The sequence below is a fragment of the Pipistrellus kuhlii genome, unplaced genomic scaffold (assembly GCF_014108245.1).
Source record: "Pipistrellus kuhlii isolate mPipKuh1 unplaced genomic scaffold, mPipKuh1.p scaffold_m20_p_5, whole genome shotgun sequence".
Classification (NCBI taxonomy): domain Eukaryota; kingdom Metazoa; phylum Chordata; class Mammalia; order Chiroptera; family Vespertilionidae; genus Pipistrellus; species Pipistrellus kuhlii.
In genome coordinates, this window is record NW_023425551.1 from 47,240,802 (window position 1) to 47,260,057 (window position 19,256).

Sequence of the window (19,256 nt, forward strand, 5' to 3'; positions counted from 1 at the left end):
CAAGAGGCAGCTGATCGATGACTCTCTCTCATTGATATTTCTAACTATCTCTCTCCCTTCCTCTCTGTACAAAATCAATAAATAATTTTAAAAAATTTTTAAAAATTAAAAAAAAAACTGGTTGTAGAAGCAGTAACTTCAGTAAGATGTGGATGAGCAGATTTAAAGTGATGCACAAGTAGCATCTGATACCGCAGAACCTTTGCACTACTCAGATCCATCCTTTCTCTTCATTAACTCCAGTCTGTCACCAAGCCTCCTTCAAGATGCTAGCCAGCCACAAGTGGGTTTATGGAATAGCTGCAGCCTGTGCTCCTGCAGCTGGTCCCAAAGCCTGATAGAAAGTCACATCTTTCTCCCCCACTGTCCATTCTGAATTTCTCTCAGCCTCTGCCAGCATCTCAGCTGGCCTAAGATTGCTTGCCTAAGAGTTATCCAGACCTTTCCTTGGGTTTCACCATTATCATCTGGCACAAAATACCAGGAGATGCGCCAATCAAGTTCCTGAACATTCTCCCTCCCTCTATTATATAGCAGCTGTCTGGGCCCTTTATGTTAATAATGGTAGATTAATCTTGCAAATATATTATTCCCCTTCACTCTATGTCCCAGTAATGAGGAGTCTGAAGTGATCGAGTGACAGTCATGCTCCGTGGAACTCTTTTACTTTTATCTTCTGGTGGAGGTGTTCTCCTTCCTGGGACCCAGGGCCTTTAACCCATCAGAGCTTAAGGTTTCAGGAACAGGGAGCATAAACTTTGAAAATGGGTTACTAGGAGTAATGGTGAAAGTGACTGATTGCATTTACATCCCTTGGTTCCTGTAGGGACACAGCACCATATGTCAGCAATTGATACAGTTCATCTTTTCTCTAATTCAGAACTTTAGCTGAGACTTCAACAGGTCATCTGCTTCTGGGTGAGAAGATACCCTGTAATACCAATGGATCCTCTGGTCCTGCACCCATTCTGACACCACCTTTGTGGTAAATTAATCCCCTGAGCAAAAGCAATGTGTGGGGGATGCCATGCCAATTGATGAGGCATTCTGTAAGCCCTCAATTAGTGTGTTGGTGGAGACTTTGACAGAGAATGCGAATTCATTGCCATAGAAAGTTTTAATTTCAGTACGGATGGATTTTTACCATCTTCAGGGTGGAAGGGCCACAGACCCATTGTACCTTCTGTGAAACACTCCAGAGCTAGAACTTTAAATTTTACCTGGCCTTCGTTTGCTTCTATTTTAACCGGAAAACCGTGATATCATTTCAGGTCCCCTGAATTTCACATCCTTCATCCAACAGTCCTTGAAAAGTCTAAGTGTCATTCTTCCCAATTTTCACCTGGCCTCCATTTGCCCCCATTGTAACTAGAGGACCATGATGGCTCTTCTGGTCCTCTGGCAGTAGTGTTAATTCATACCTCTTGTCCAAAGTCCTCCAAAATGCTAATTATTCTTTTTAATGTAGAGTTACTCTGGTAAATGGCCATAGAGTCCTTTGTGGAAGGATAGGGAGAATGTTTATAATCATTCTTGTGATAGGTAGGGTCTTTCCTTAAGGGTACTCAGCCTCCCTTTTAACTAATGAGATTGGGGTCTATGAATTTATATAAATCTAAATTGGGTTAAGTACCCGGATTTTCCTTTGGGGTAGCTGATGATAGGATTCTGCCCTCCAGTTCTCTTTGTCTATTACACACACAAACAAGTAATCAACCAGTCAGCTGTTCACTTGTCTCATCTCTAAAAACACTATGATTAGTCCTTGCCATAGATTCCTGCAGATCAAGGCAACCTGATTGCTACTGCAGACTCCTGCCTGTGTCAGTAATTACACCATCTTGCCTCTGATCAAGTATTGTTACATGGGTTCTGCCCATTCAGAAATCCTCTAATCCTACCAATATCAGCAAGACTGATTCCACAGCAGCATTTCCACTTAACTCTGACCTTTGGAGGACAGGCATCATCAAATTTGTTTTAAAATGTTGATGTCCCTCTCATCAGTGAATTCCTCCTTGCCTTCCTTAAGGGAATGTGCTAGGTTTCAGATATCACATAACAAATTCAGTTTGACATGAGCCTTTGGATGTCATCCTTTATGTTAAGCCAAAGCAATTTCAGCATCTCTACCTCACTGTCCTACTGGCCATCATCACATCCAGCCTTCAAGGAAACCTCCCAGCAACATATTAGGACCAACTCCATGTGTTCTTTTTAATATATTTTATTGATTTTTTTAAAGAGAGGGAGAGGCATAGAGAGTTAGAAACATCAATGAGAGAGAATTATCAATCAACTGCCTCTTGCACACCCCTTACTGGGGATGTGCCCGCAACTAAGGTACATGCCCTTGACTGGAATCTAACCTGGGACCTTTCAGTCAGCAGGCCGACACTCTATCCACTGAGCCAAACCAGTTTCGGCTCCATGTGTTCTTATTAGGATATTAAGCACCAGGTCATGAGTGAGTATTTCAATACATAAATTCTCTATGCAGCCAGCCTTGTTTTATTCCTCCTACTAGTTCAGCCCCTACATAATTTTCCCTGTTTCCTTTTAGTATCTAATGTGGGACCTGCAATTACTGTAAATCATTTTCTCCTGAAGTAATGGTGTCAGCGATCTGATCCCAGGTACTGGCATACAGATGATGATTTGTGGCATCCTGTATCATTTTGAGAGTTATATTCTTCATATAGGGCTCCAAATCTTTGCAGACTCTCAAGGCAATAAGAGAGTGCTCTCATTTAGCAAGGAGAATTAGACTGCTTCTACCAAAGTGGGGAGTTCAGGGAAATCTGAGAGTGATTCCCACTCATCTATCCAAATGCCCATATTCCAGCATTCAAGATTACATAGTTTTCTACCAGAGCCTGAACTCAGTCCACCCAAAGAGGCTGTGTCTGCAGTCTCCTTTGCAGCTGTGTAGTCTTGATAATTTGATCCTGGGCCTGATTTTCAACACAGTCTTTCCTGCAGGTGCAGAAAATGATGATCTCCTATAATACCTAGTGAGTGTGAGTCAACCCTTCACCTTCCACCTGCATCTCTGCCCAACCAACCTCATATTAGAATCTGAGTAGCTGCATGTCACTGGCTATCACCATCTCATATCCCATCACCAGTGGGGTCTTCATTGCCATTTGACTGGTGCATTACTCAGTTCCCAAATCCCATTCTAATTATCTGTTTTTCAGGGCTAATACAATATAATACCGGCCATCTTTCCCACAGTACGCCTGAAAGCAGAATGTGAGACACAGAGCTGCATGAGAGTAATTTATTGGAGAATGTGTCACAAGCAGCAGAAGTGATTAACAGGAGAATGGCATTGAGAAGGATGAAAAGGCAATACAAGAATGTATTATCAAACGGGCCATTGCTGTAAATTGGTTCTGATCACATAGGACATTCTGGGAAATCTTATGAAATGTGTATCAATACTGTCCATCCTAAGGTTGAAGGGGAGAATCAATTATTCACCAGTTCCTTTGATCAATGATGGGCCCATAAAGGTTAAGACCCCACACTTCCAAGTTTAAGTGTTGAATGCTGAATGGATTCCCTCAAGGATCAGAGAAGCCTCAGGTATCAGAAAGTAAGAGGTCTCCATTGCAGGCTCAGGGCCAGCCCACAGTCGAGTTACACCTGTGAGAAGCTAGTTGAAGCCTGAGTGCAAAGGGTCCTAAGCAGCTGCGGCTGGAATCAAAGATAAGGCCGAGAAGATCTGCATAATATAAGTCAATGTGAAAGAGGCTTACTAGTAGGGATGGGTGGGAAAGCAACCTGGTGGGCCTGTCATCATCTTGTATCTACACTGAACAAAATATAAAGGGAATTGAAAAGATTTGTAGATTGCAAGGATTGAGTGAAATAATACAGGTGAAGCTCCTATCAACTTAAGTGTGCAATAAATAGCAGCTTTAAAAACATCTGTATTATTCAAATCTTGATCATAGGACACAGCTCTTGGCAGGTATATATTTTATCACAATAAATACACGAAGTATTAAAAATTTAGGCTGAAGATGCTGAGGTCTGTAACCTGTGTCTGCCAGCAGCCACCCTTTGTCGATTTTACTTTCACTACCACAAATGCTGTCCTCTGAAACTCCAAATTGTTGGTTGGGGGTTGGGGGTGTTATTTTTAGAGAAATAGCACACACACACACACACATACACACACACAAATCCAAAGACATAATAACAGATGTCGCTATAGAATGGGGAAATGGAGGTGTAGCAGGTTGGTGTGTTAGGGTGTATTTTAAATGTCTTGCCCACTAGATGGTGGAACAGAGTCCCTAACCTGACAACAAAATTCTTTCTCACAGGTTTGAGTCTCTCTTAAAACGCCACACAGGACTTTGCACGTAAAACCCAATCAGTTAAATGTTTTCAAAACTTTTGCTTGTTAAGCAGTGAGCTGAAATGACAAAGGTGGGAAAGGTTAGGAAGAGATGAGAAGCAAGGAACTACAAGGACTCGGGGCGCTAAACTACGTTTCCCAGAAGCCCACGCGTTGGACCTACAACACCCATCATGTCCGCGTTCCCGCTCTCCTAACCGGTCGGTGCTTTCACGTTTGCGAGAGCGCGGAGGGAGACACGGGGTCCCTACCGTGAGGCAGCGACAGCTCTTCCCGCTTTAATGTCCTAAGCCGAGGCTATTCCCACCCTCACTGGCTGAGGCAAAAAGACGCTAACCGCCGTCCCGTCGGAGCCACAGGCCACGTGACAAGCGCGGGTCATGTGACTCCGAGCCCGGCGGCTGACGTCCGTTACCGTGACAACTGCCTGGCCCCCAGCGGACTTCCCGGCAAAGCGCGGAATTCGGAGGCGCAGGTGGGTGCGGCACGGGCACGGCATCCCGGGGCCCGAGTGTGTGCTCAGAGCTTTCGTTTTGGGTCCCTCCCCACCTCCATCTGCAGGTGCACCTTTGTCTTCCCGCCGCCCCCGGAGCCCGCGCTTCCTGGAGCCGGGACCCTTGCCGAGTGGGGACCCGGTGGGTGGGATCCGCCTCTGCCTGGGAATTGGAAGCCCTTGACCGTAACCTCACGCACCTTGAAGGGTTGAGAGACGCAGATGAGGGCGAGGAGGGGCTCTTCTCCCGCAGGCTGGGTGCGGGGTGTGGGGCTCTGCGCGCACCCTCCCCTCTCCCCGCCTCTGAGCGGGGAAGCCGCCTAGCGCGGCGCCCCGGAAAGCTGAGTTCCAAAGGGGGTGCTGGGAGAGCTTTAAGCTGCACGCCACCTTTGCATCGTTTTTTTTGTTGGCTTTCCCTCGCGACAAAATCAACAACTTGATTCTGATTGGTGTGTATATTCCATTAATTTTATTTCAGGTAGGTTTTGAGTCTTAATCAGTTCCACTTGATTCCACTTATATGTATGTATTTGGAAACATCCCGTGTCTGGAAAGCGTGTTTTGCAAAGCTGTTAATATGGATTGAGTGATAAGTCAGCCCAAATTGCCCTGTGCTTTGCCAAAAAGAAACGTGGTGTGTGTGTGTGTGTTTGTTGCATTTGCTAATTTTTAAAGGATTCCTTGAGAGGACCTGTAAGGGATGTTAAATTTTAACTCACGCGCGCACATACGCACATGCATAGAGTTATGAAATATGGTGGAGGCCTTGAACCATAGGATGTTAACAATAAAAATGTATTTCTGGACTCTTAAGTAAAAGGCAGATTGTGATAGCTGCTTTTCCAAATCAGTTTTATGAATAAGTTAGGGATCTCTTCCCCAAGTTTCTGGTCCATAAGTGTGCATATATACTAAAACCATAAAAAATGTCTGAGGTTTAAGTCGTTGTTTTCATGATGTGATATAAATTTCCTCAAAAGATGTTTATTATTTCTTGTTATTTAGTGTTCTGGGGTTGTAAATACTTTGGAATGTTTATGTTGGCAAGTGAAAATTATTGATTATGTCTCACTATTCCAAAGAAGAACTGGATGAAGAGTTTGAACAGTTCATGAAAGAGGTAAGTATATATTTTTAAAAGGTGTATTGTAAATTTGGTAAAAAAAACAAACAAAACAAAACAAAAAACACTCATCCTTCAGTTTTCTCTTTCACCTCTTAACCTGTTAACCGAGCGGGACCTATAAATACATCAAACATAAACAATATCGGGAATGGGTAGGACATATGAATATGTCCTTGAAATATATGTTGTGCCCCGAGAGGGACGGTATATATTTTTTGTAATCTTTTTTTTTTTTTAAATATTTTATTGATTTTTTACAGAGAGGAAGGAAAGGGGAGGGATAGAGAGTTAGAAATATCGATGAGATGAGAGAGAAACATCGATCAGCTGCCTCTTGCACACCCCCCACTGGGGATGTGCCGGGAACCAAGGTACATGCCCTTGACCGAATCGAACCCGGGACCTTTAGGTCCGAAGGCCGACACTCTATCCACTGAGCCAAACCGGTTTCAGCTATTTTTTGTAATCTTTATTATTGTTTGTAAAATTTATAATTTTTTAATTCGACATGTCCATTTTTTTTTGTGTCGGTATTCTTTTCTATTTTTTTTGTAATTTTGTATTTTCCTTTGTGCTTTATATATATATAAATAAACAAATTTTATATATATATATATATATATATATATATATATATATATATCATTTATTTTCATTAAGAATAAATTTAAAAAAATAATATGAAATTACGTCCTCCGGGTGTGACATACTGACTCGTCCTAGTGAAAGAGTTGTGTCATTAAAAAGGGAACTCACGGTTAACAGGTTAAGATCCAGTCCATCATCAAGCTTTGTGGACTCTGTCTCCACATTATACCTGCCATCCTTCTATTCCCTTCCTTTTCACTGCCACTATCCTCGTTCAGGACACCAACAGCTCAGCTGGGCTGCTACAGCAGTTCCCAAGTACTGTCCCAGCATTCCTTCACCAGTCTGCAGCCTGCATGGTGTGTTATATATAGCAGAGTCTGTTGGCCTTCTATCATTTATATAAAAATATATAAACTGAAGGATTGAAGGACGGGTCACTATGACGTGCACTGACTTCCAAGGGGCAGACACTCAATGAAAAAGCTGCACCCTGATGGTCACTGTGCTCCCACAGCCAACCTCCCACAGTACCTGCCCCTGGCCAGCGGCTCTGATCGCCCTGATTGCCGGCCAGGCCAAAGAACCCCACCTGTGCATGAATTCGTGCACCAGGCCTCGAGTCTATACTAATAAAAGGGTAATATGCTAATTAGACCACACATCTTCCAGGCCTTCTGGATGTCCCACCAAAGCCATGGTGGTGGGTGCCAAGGCAGAGGCCGATAGGGGCCATCAAGCAGGTAGGCAGAACAGCTAGGGGCGATCAGGCAGGCAGGCAGGCAGGTGAGTGGTTAGGAGCCAGCGGTCCCAGATTGTGAGAGGGATGTGTGACTGCCAGACATTCCCCAAGGATTCCCAGATTGGAGAAGGTGCATGAGTTTCATGCACTGGGCCTTTAGTAGATAATAAAAGTCCAAACTCATTTCCAGGGTTTACAAAGCCCTGGATGATATTGCTCATGTCTATCTCACTGACTTTATATCACTTTTATTATCCATTTATGTTACAGTGGCCTTTTCCCCTCTAGGCATGTCAAGCTCAATTCATAGTAGGAGCTTTGCACTAGCTGATCTCTCTGCTAATAATGTTCCCCTGTTCTTCACAGGGCTGGCAAAAATCGCATCTTAAATATCAGGGAAAAAATGTGTGTGTGTTTTTTTTTTGTGTGTGTGTGTTTTTAGTAAAAAAGAAACCACCAAGTTACTTAGTATACCATGTATTTATACTATACAAAAGTATAATAATACTATACAACTATTATTTTACTAGTATAGGTCTATTTTCTGTTTCTCATCATAAGAACGTTTAATCTGACAAGTAGCATATATCAATGTCTCATTCTTCTTTATAGCTTAATAATATTTTACTGTATGGATTTACCACGTGTTTACCCACTTATTAGTTTAAAGACATTTGAGTTCTTTCCACTTTTTGGCAATTATGAATAATTATGGTTTGAACAGTCATGCACATGTTTTTGAGTGGATGTACATTTTCATTTCTCTTGTGTATATACCTAGTAGTAGAAATGCTAGGTCATATGGTAACTCTGTTTAACTTTTGGGGAACTGCCAGGCTGTTTTCTAAAGTGGCTGTACCATTTTCTATTCCCAGCAGCAATGTATTAGTGTATTAGGATTCCAATTTCTTCATATCCTTGCAGCACTGTTAATTACTTGGGGACCAGTTTTTTTCTTTCTTTTTTTTTTTTTGTTTGTTTTGTTTTGTTGTTGTTGTCATCGTTTTTGTTAGTCTTCATGTGAGAATATTTTTCCCATTGATTTTTGGAGAAAGTGGAAGGGAGGGGGAGAGACAAAGAGAAACTATGTGAGAGGGGGACACATCGATTGGTTGCCTTCCACACTCCAATGGGGGCTGAGGATCAAGCCTACAACCAAGGTACATGCCCTTGACCAGAATCAAACCTGGGATTCTTCAGTCCATAGGCCGACACTTAACCACCTAGACACTTAATCAACTAGAGCTTTTGTTTTGTTTTTGTTTTAAATACATTTTTATTGATTTGAGACAGACAGAGAGAGAGAGATGTCATTGGGGATCAAGCCTGCAACCTAGGCATGTGCCCTGACTTTTTGGTGCATGGGATAAGACTCCAACCAACTGAACCATATCAGCCAGGGCTGTTTTGTATTTAATTATTGTAATCTGGAAAGCAGTGCAATTTTGTCAAAAGTGGGAATACCTATTATGTATTAGAATTAGACAATAGGGTGGGAATTCTGCATTTCTATCTTTTTTCTTTCTGATTTTTGCCACAACTATACAAGGTCAGTGCTATTATGGCTATTTTTAACAGGTGAATAAAGTAAAGAGAGATGTAATATTCCCTAAGCCTGTGATTGGCAATCAGCAACTCGTGAGCCACCTGCAGCTCTTTGGTCCCTTGAGTGTAGCTCTTCCACAAAATACCACGGCCTAGGCAAGTTTATTTTGAAGAAGTGGCGTTAGAAGTTTAAGTTAAAAAAAAATTGGCTCTCAAGAGAAATTTCAATCGCCGTACTGTTGTTATTTGGCTCTGTTGCCTAATGAGTTTGCCGACCACTGCCCTAAGCAATAGAGCTAGCATATTTTGAAGTTGAAGTTTCAACTCAGATCTGTCAGGCCCCAAAACCTTCCACACACTATGAGAAGATTAGGAGAAACAGACTGAGTCTGAGACAGATTCTCAGAATTTGATAAACAGTAAGATGTAGGAAGGAGCGAGAAATGAGATATTTTGAGGTGATAGTGAAGTTTAGAGACTGAGTGGAAGGTGGTGCAACTAAAATTCAGGTGGGATAAATAATATATGTTCTTCCCTCCTCTCTTCCTGCCTGGTTGTCAGGGAAGACAATTAGTTACTTTTGAGCATTTCAAAATTGACTGTCTTACAAATCATTGAGCTTGGTTGGCATGTGTCTTGGCAGGTGGAAATGTGTCTTGTCATCTTGGAAGTTTAAAAGGTCACTCTGGTAGCAATGTCCTAGTTGGGAGACTAAACAGTGTAGTAGAAAGTGAAACGGCCGAAACCGGTTTGGCTCAGTGGTAGAGCATCGGTCTGTGGACTGAAAGGTCCCGGGTTCGATTCCGGTCAAGGGCATGTACCTTGGTTGCTGGCATATCCCCAATAGGGGGTGTGCAAGAGGCAGCTGATCGATGATTCTCTCTCATCGATGTTTCTAACTCTCTATTCCTCTCTCTTCCTCTCTGTAAAAAAATCAATAAAATATATTTTAAAAAGAAAGAAAGAAAGTGGGATGGTTTTAGTCACAGAGATCTCAGTTTGAAACCCAGCTCTGTAACACCAGCAGTAGCAGCTTGGGCAAGATGTTTAACCTCTTTAAGCTGTTTCCCTGCCTGTGAATCTCTCCTAGATTACTTCAGGATTGAGATAACTTGGGAATAAATCCTGACATAGAACAGATATAGGATCAATGTTGGTTCCATCCTTGGGAAGAGTGTGTAGAATGAGAATAAAAAGAACCCAGAGCAGAGTCCTGGGGAAGTTTAGAATTAAAGAAATGGACATTGCCAAGAGCTATTAAAATATTGAATAGGTGGGTGAGGAAGGTTACTGAGCTTTTCCCACTAAACCACCAAGTTTTCCACAGAACTTGGAGGATGTGAATGCTGTGAAGTTAAAGGTAGAGAGTTTCAAGACGTTTCAGAGCTGGTCACCCATAGACATCAAGTTCCATGTCGTGATCAGGGAAGGTGGCTGACAGTAGTCCTTTATTGGTGGTATTTAGAGGTCTTTAGTACCTCGAGGAGAGCTGTTTTGGATGAGAACCAGGTTTAAAGGATTGTTTGGTTTGGTTTAGTTTAGATTTTTTTTTAAATAGAGGAGACCAGAGTGTTCATTCTTCCAGTCCACTATTGTACCTGGGAATGTGAAGAGCAGGTTTATAATCTGAAGGTAGGGTGGAGAGGAGGGATTAAGAATCAGATAAAATGGGATAACCAAGGAAGAAAGAACTTGGAGAGGTTGGAAGTGACCCCTCTGCAGGGTCTCCATAAAGTGGAAGAAAGTTTCAGAGAGAAAAGCAATGCTTTAACATAGGGGTGTCGAACTCAATCAGAGAAGGGGCCAAAATCTAAAATCCAGCCTAAATCGAGGGCCGAATGGTTTACTGAACAGTCATAAACTGTCATTGTGATGGAAACGCAGCGGAGTGCAGTGATGACAGCGCGGTGCGGGCCACATTGCAAGGCCTGGCGGGACGGATTTGGCCCGCGGGCCTTGTGTTTGACACATGTGCTTTAACAGGTGAGCTTAGTGATGGAGTGAGGGGGAAAGGTTTTGATTGAAGGTCTTTTATTTTCTCAGTGAGGAGAGAGGCCAAGTTATTGGCTAAGAGTAAGGGGGCTAGGTTCGGGTTAGTGTAGGGAGTTTAGGATTGTAGTAAAATTTGGATCTGAAGAGTTGAAAAAGACAAATAAATATTTATTAAATCCTATCAATTACTGTGACAAAATGCTAATTTCTCTGGTAAACACCTAAAACTCAACTCTCCCTGTCTTAGAATTCTGTGTTCTAGGTAATTTTGCTCATTTTGCTCAATCATTATTTATTCTTAGACCCTCAAAAATGTCTAAAAGAGGATTGTATTTTTCTTTTCTGATTTCCTTGATCAAATTTTCTTTATTTCTTGGTTGTTATTGTTCTCCCTAGGTAGTTTAGTTGTTTAATTCTGTTTATAAAATTGGTGTTCAGAGATTTATGCTTGATTTTTGGTCATATATGTTTAGAAATATGAATTCATACATTAATGCTGAGAATATTGCTTATGTATATAATAGTTTAACTATGAGAGAAGGAAGAAACATTTTAGTGATGAAATTCTCAAACTTAAAATTTAGTAGCTTATATCTGATTCAGCTTTCAGATGACTCTTTTGAAAATTCAAACAAAACAGCTAGACAACCTAAAAGAGAAGTGAAAAAGAAAGATGCACTGCCATGGTGGATAACAGAAGATGATTTTGAAGATGGTGGTAAATATTACTCATTTTTCATCTCACATTATTTGACCACAAGGGGTCAGTCAAGACTTTTAGTTCTAGATTTTGTTACTGTACTATAAATATATAAAGAAAATAATTTGAATTTATTTTCTTCACTTTATTATATACAGTATTAAATAATTGAGAGTCTATGTTTCTACATTATTAGATTATTTTACATTGAGATCATTTATATTTATTCAAATTAAGATGATGAATAATATTAGTATGTTTATATATAATTATATTTAATGGTAAATTGATTTAAGGTGATTTAATAAAATATCCTGACAACATATTAATGTCATTGCAGGGGCAGAATTTAACAAGTCTATAGATTTTGGTATCACAGTTTCTTATAACAGTAGTAAAATAAATAATTTATCGCAGAACTATTCCTCATTGCATTGTTACAAATAGAAAATTACTCTCTGGAGCAGCAGTTGACAACCTCACCGACCACCAGTGGTCCACAGACCGCCCGTGGTGACTCCTGCTCTGGAGTGTTTTCTTCACTGTACTACTACATATGGTGATCGCCGTATCTCTAAGGAACTGAGATGACCATGAAATACCCATGTCCACACTGCTGTGGGTCATTACGCACCATTTTTTAAACTGATAAGTTTTAGTATCTCTTCTCTAGGGGGCAGATTTACCCATGGCTTTTGTTCTTCCCCCCAAATAGCCTGAATGCCCTCATGCCAGTTAAGGCTCTGCGTAATCTGACTGGAACCCTCCTTTCTAGCTTCATGTGCTCCGGCCATACTCGGTTATTCCTTCTCCCCTGGAAGCACCACAGGCTCCATGCCTGTGTGCGTCAGCTCATGCTTTCTTGCTGCTAGAATGCCTTCCCTCTCATCCTTCTTGTCCAGTAAAGTTAGGTATTACCTCTTTTGCAATCCTTCCCTAACTCTTCTAACTCCCTTATCAACACAATTATTTTCTCCTTTGTTTCAGTGTCAAAACACTCTAATAGCATTGATGCATTATGGAAATACTTGTAACCTACTGCTGAGCTTGGCAGCTTTGTGAGGCAGGAAACACTTCCCTGTATCTCCTGACCCTCAGTAGCAAATAATGAATGAGTTTAACAAATGAATGTAAGAGTGAATTTGGTAGTCATTTGTCTGTTCTTAATAATGTAAATAAGGAATTGATTAATTGAAAAATTCAGTGCATTTTTTTATAAGTCCCCAAACTATACAACAGTGTTAGTTTGCATGTGAAGAATTCATTTTTAGAATCTTCCCTCCAGTGTAAAGGATATAATATGATGAAGTGCTATTGGAATTGTTGACAAAGTTTTAACAGTTAATTAGCATTGAAGTATCTTTTCTAGAAAATAATCAGAGGTGGAATGATGTGTAAATTCAAAGGGAAAGAATAGGTCCTAGACTAATATTCGTAATCATAATCATAATGTAAATATCTGTGTTTTCCAGTGGTCTTAGGTGACCCATAGGTTGAGAACCCCTGCTGTAGAGCCTAAGACCATCAGAAAACACAGATATTTACATTACGATTCATAACAGTAGCAAAATTACAGTTATGAAGTAGCAACGAAAAGAATTTTATGGTTGGGGATCACCCCAACATGAGGAACTGTATTAAAGGGTTGCTACATTAGGAAGGATGAGAACCACCGGCCTGAAGGGTAAAACCATCTAATCCTCCTGGGTGTCCTCTTCATTACAAATAAATCAGTTGAGCCTTGGTTTCGGTTATAGTAGTCTCTCGTGAGCTCCATTAGCATGGGTCACATCCCTGCGTCCAGCATTGGAACCAGGATGAGACCCAGACAGATAGCACCGCAGCACCCCAAACTTCGCATGCACTTTCTTAACCTGTCTCTTGTCTCTTGATATTCTGCAGCCATGGAAGTTATTTGAGCTATCAAACCATTATGCACACCTAAAGACATAAAATAGATTCTGAACCCTTTTCAAGAGGACACTAATTAGGAAATTACATTCAAAATTTGTGACTTCTTAAGGCTTCCTGCTAAGCAACAGTTATATTTTTCTAATCTTAATAGTATTTCTATCATGTAATGTAGTCTTTTACTTTCTCTGTATATCAGTTGTTTACAATAAATGTTGTACTATTAGGATAAAGAAAATTTGATATTACATAACTTTATCATTGTTTTCTATTGTTTTTGGAATAAAGAGAAAATCTTACCCCCAGCCTGTGAAGATGAGAATGGTCTAGCCATCAGCTCCTGCTCTGTGCTTATTTCTACCCTGACTTACCCTCACTCTCTACACCCACCTTCACTGGCCTTTTGCATCCTCAGATATGGCTGTTTCCTCGCATTGTTGACCCTTTGTTCCTCTACCCTCTGCCTGGAATTGTCTCCCTTTCCCATTTCAGCTGGTTATTTACTACTCTTCCTTCACATAGGGCAGGCACTGTTCTTTAAAATAGCATGGTACGATGTATAAAAGTTCTGTGCTCTTTTCGCCCTCATAATGCAAAATTTTAAAATATTCTTTCAGTCTGCAGACCAACGCTCTACCGCTGAGCCAAACCGGTTTCGGCTTAAATTTTAAAATATTCTTAAGACACTCTGCAAACAAATATAATTTTTCTTTTGTGAATTTTAGGTTTGATAGATTTTTACTTAATACATTAGATTTATTTTATAGCTACTGTCCACAAAATTAGTGTAATAGTATGGTATTGGCATAGTTGTCAAAACAATGTCCTGAATATAAATATCCAGTTATATTTATTCCCATCCCTAGGACAGCTGGGAACAAATGTAAGCTATCTGAAAACAAAGACGACTTCTCAGCCTATTATGGAAATAGAAGAGGAGTCTGCTGAGAGGATTCAGTTTCTCAAGAGCAGTGGAACCTCCATCCTAAGCATTGACAGCTTAGAAACAAATGGTAAGAAATGTGAGACATACGAGTTGACAGGTTAGTTACTATGCTTATAATCAGAATTTTTACAAAAATTACAATCTTGAAGCACTTAGATTTAATATCTTCCTAAAAGATTTTACAAGTATATTTCTAGAGAAACCTTATAATCCTGCTTATTGATTATGAATATACATCTATCGTATATTAGGTGAAAGATTAAGTAAAATATGTTTTAAAATTTTATTATATAATGTCAATAAATGCATCACTAAAGTTAATTTTATCAAAATTTTTTATGTTAATAAAATGTATTTGTGCCTTCATTTAGAGAGAGTAGTTTCTGAGGTCAATCAAAGTGTACTTGGATTGGGATTGGACACATTTGAAGAAAAAGAAGAAAAAGAGCAATTTTTTGCCAGACTTGAGAAAGGGTTAACGTCTTCCATTGATTACTCAAGATTAAATAAGGAATTGGATTCTAATGATTCCACACATTTTAAAGCTTTACATAGGTAATGTAAATATATTATAAACTAATCATTCAATGATTTTTTTGTGTTTTTCTGTATTTTTGAAAGACTGGTATATACATGGATTAAAATGGGTAAATATTATAACAGGCAGAAGTAGAATCTTATTTTTAACTCTATTTTCTGTTTATTATGTTGGTCAGAGTTTTTCTTTTATGTGAACAAAATACATTGATTTGTATTTGAGATATCTGCCTCCAGATATCTGAATGTCATGCCTGAGACACTACTGAGACTAATAGCACCTTGCCAGAAAGACCTTACTAGGAAAGTAGTTTGTCAAGTGATTTTCCACAGATAAGGTAAATAACTGAGTGTAGGAGCTGTTGTATACTCAGAGGGGAAAGGAATAGAAAGGGCTTGGGGAATCAGGGAGCAAAGACTAGGAGCACAAAGGTAGGACACCAGGGTTTGTGTCCTACCTTTGTGTATATTTCACCCTAATAAGTATCTGAAAACCTCATTTATTCTGGAAATCCTACTAATTGACTGAGCCTGGTCCTCTAAGTATGGTAGACATTTGACATTTTCAAGATCTTTGTGAATCCTTACTATCTTTCATTTCCTCAGTTTTATATATCATTTAATATATTAATTTTAAGTCAAAGTCAGATTGTAATTCTAAGATTTTGAATAACACCAAACTATAATTATCTTAAGAGTCAGGAGAATACTAATTTCTGGTTGTTAGAGTACCTGCTTTCCTCACGAGGCTTCGGTTCTCACAGATGGTGGACAAAGCAGTGACTACTGTGGGCTGTGCAGGCTCTGAGATTGTTACCCTACTTGGATGTTAGCAAGTTAGCCTGCCAGTCATGAATGCTTACAAACACAAGATTCCTGGGTCAGAAGCAAAGGGCTTTATTTCGCACAACAAAAGCAGTTCAGTACCTGAGTGCCAAATTCATTTGCCTCAGTTCCCTATGCCCCCCAAGGCCCACAGGGCAACACTACGGGTCTGTGATGGCTGTCTGCACACGTGGTGGTTGCTTTACAGGAGAGGACCTGTCACTGAGCATAGAGAATCTACTGCTTGATGATAAAGTGGAAACAAGCCTTCTCTTTGGGCAGAAACATTGCTTCATCTCTCAAGGTTGCTCATAGCAAACATGACCCTGAGAAATGACCTAGGAAGTGGGGAATCCATGCCTTGCATTCTTGGTATACCCATCAGGAACATGCAGACCCATGGTGATTACTTTTTGCAAGTGACTACATAGATTAAGCCTGTTCAGGTTTATTAGTCACAAGATTTTTGCCCATTTGCAGTATTTAACTTTTTTCTGACTTCCTAACAAAATTCTTAACTACTGATATTTTTGCTCTGAAACAGATTAGTCAGGATGCAGCATAGTATTGAAATGCAAAATTATTTTCTGCTATTACTAACATCTATAATGATAAAAGTGTAATACACTAATTAGACTGGACATCCTTCCTGACAAAGCCACAGTGGGCGGGGGCCACTGTGCAGAGGCTCTTGCATAATTTTGTGCATTGGGCCTCTAGTAGTTTTATAATTTTTTGGACCTTTTAATCTCACTGGAGGCAGGATTGATGGACTGAAAAAGGTGGAACTGATTCCTGGGTTTGAAAGAAAGCATATCTGAACTAATAGATCCAGTGCAATTCAGACTTGCTCCAGCTTCTCTGTTACCTTGCTGAGTTTTTCTCACAAGCATGTCAAACTCGCTACCGATGGATTTTAAATGAGGCATGCAGCCCACTAGCTGTGACCTTTAGGCACGAGTTTGGTAAGATTCCTATTTAGCTCCTATTTCAGGATTAAGTTCCTTGTTAGCATGTAAATGACTATGGTATTTTTTTCCTAGCCTCCTTGTAGACTTCACTGGTTCTCATAACTTGTGGTCAAGTCCTAATCTTTAGTGTAAAAAGGATATCTTTTTAGTGTAAAAAGGATGATCCTGAGACATGTAAATGCACAAATTTATGAATAGAGTTAAAAAATACAGCATATTTTCCTTTGTATTATTTTGTCAGCTACAATTAAGCTTTAAAGAAATGTTATTTTCAAAATGTTTTGCTTATAGCTCCCACGTTTTTTGCATTTCATAGAACATGAGAAGAAATATATAATGTTAGATATTTTAAAAAATATATATGAAGGATTGCATGGCAATGTATTAACATGTGATACTAAATTAAATGCATATTTTTTCTAGTAATCAAGCTAATATAGAATTAACTGAAGATAAACATGAGAATGAATCAAAGCATGAAGAACTGGCAGGTAATTTCATTAGTTTTAAAATTTACAGTATTTGAAAAGATAATATAACTTTTAATAAAGATATTGGTAAGAAAAAATAATTAAAGGGAAATCATATTGTCTTGGAAAGAGCTTTGAACAGGTAGTGCCAATTGCTTGTGTTGTAACCTGAGCCACCGGAAAGTTGTTAACGGTGCACGCTGCCTTACTTGTTGGGAGTGGGCTGTGGGCCAGCTGGGAAGACAGAAAGGAGGAGTTTTGTGCTAGGAGCAGGGAAATCTGTGGAGCCAAGACAAATACCTTTAAAGCTTAATTGTGGCAGTACATCTTTTTTCCATCTTTTGACTTTTAATGTATCTGTGTTATAAAGTGATTTTCTTATAGATGGCATATAGCCGGGTTTTGCTTTTCTATCTAATCTGACAATCTCTGACTTTTAATTCAGGTGTTTACACTTTATAAAAATATATTTACTGGATTGATTACTTACTGTATTGCTATTTGTTTTTGTATCTTTCCATCTTTTTGTTTATTTTTATTTGCCTTACATTTTGTTGGATTGATTATTTATAGTATTCTGTTATTCCTTCTTTTGGCTGGTTATACCTTTTTGCTGTATTTTTTCTCTTCATTGTCTGAATATGAATTAGGACACATTGTTCACAATATGCATCTTTATCTTATTGGTGTCTACTTTCAAATAATATTTTACAACTGCTGACAGTTCTATAGCTGAAGGTAGTAGAATTAAGTAGTGATTCCAAGACTTCTGGCTCCTGGTTGCACTGTTAAGTGTTATATTGCTTGCACTGTTTCTTATGCTACCTGTTTGTGGTCCCAGAAACAATACATTCCCTTCCATTGATTGGAAGTAGTTCCCAAATCCCAAGTAGTTGTCTAAGTTCATTGTCATAATTTCCCATGTCTCCCCCTTCCATGTACATCTTTTTTTAAGCAAATTTAATCTTTTAGGTTACCTAAAACTTAGTGCTTCCTGCCTAAAATATTAGAATCTTCATCATTTTTATATTGGTCCTAGAACTTAGAACAATGTCTAATACAAAGTAATTTCTCAATAATTGTTTGTGAATTTAATTGTTTCTACTGATATTTAAAAATCTCAGTGTTCTTTCTCAAATGGAGGAGAAACAAAGGTGAGCTTCTCAACTTCCAAATACAGATGTTAACCAAGTAACCTAGCTTATCTGCCTAGGTTACAGTACCCATGCTGTTCCAACCTCATCTTCCTTATGAACTAAAGTGGAAATGTTTCTGTAGGCAGGTCTCAATGGAAGCATCTCTGTTTAATTTCCAATCCCTCTCAAGTGTATTTCCACACTTCCATTAATAACTACATTTAAGTTGTCTCCTCCTTTCTAAAAGAAGACTGAAGGACATTCTTTCCAGAAGCAGACTCTAGTACCTCATCAGTCTTTCTCCCACCGGGCCATCCTGTTTCTGAATGTGATCTCTCTTTTGAACTACAAGTAAGAGTGCATTTCCTTCTAGAATAATTGATTCCAACCTGTAAAGGTTATTACACTTTACAGCCTGTAGGTCTGAGCTATAAACAAGTTATAAATTGTTGAGTAAATCCTGGCCAAATTATCCCTGCCCTATCTTCTCAATAAATAGTCTGATGGCATCATGTTAACATGGACACACCCTTTCCATCTGCTGCAAAGTCATTGAGATATAATTTGGGCCATTAGCTGAGAAGTGCCCAGTCTTGGAAAATAGTGAAGGTCATATAGGCCAATATTTCCTAAGGGAAGTATCAGAGATAGACCTCTCATGAGTATCATTTAAGGCTTATAGTAGAGATACCTCAGATACCAAAAAAAATCAACTTAAAAAATGAGTAGCCCTAGCCTGTGTGGCTCAGTTGATTGTACATAGTCCCATGCACCAAAAGGTCACCAGTTCAAATCCTAAGCAGGACACATGCCTGGGTTGTGGGTTCAATCGCTGGTAGGGGGCACATAGTTGCCAGCCGATTGAACATCAATGTTTCTTTCTCTGCCTTTCCCTTCTCTCT

The 19,256-nt window shown here is 39.6% G+C and overlaps 1 protein-coding gene across 4 annotated transcripts in view; it reads left to right on the forward strand.

The window, feature by feature from the left end:
* The first annotated feature begins 4,593 nt into the window (after positions 1–4,593).
* CEP162 (centrosomal protein 162) overlaps positions 4,594–19,256 on the forward strand; it is a 65,277-nt gene continuing 50,614 nt past the window's right edge. The window contains exons 1-6 of one of the 4 annotated variants that reach the window (XM_045572762.1): positions 4,594–4,847; positions 5,871–5,985; positions 11,462–11,576; positions 14,336–14,482; positions 14,787–14,970; positions 17,172–17,239. In XM_045572762.1, the coding sequence (XP_045428718.1) occupies positions 5,929–5,985; positions 11,462–11,576; positions 14,336–14,482; positions 14,787–14,970; positions 17,172–17,239 (571 nt within the window). In that variant the 5' untranslated portion in view covers positions 4,594–4,847; positions 5,871–5,928. Of the gene's footprint in view, positions 4,848–5,870; positions 5,986–11,461; positions 11,577–14,335; positions 14,483–14,786; positions 14,971–17,171; positions 17,240–19,256 lie in introns of those variants that run through there. The other 3 variants (XM_036414479.2, XM_045572763.1, XM_036414482.2) reach the window with 3 other exon arrangements.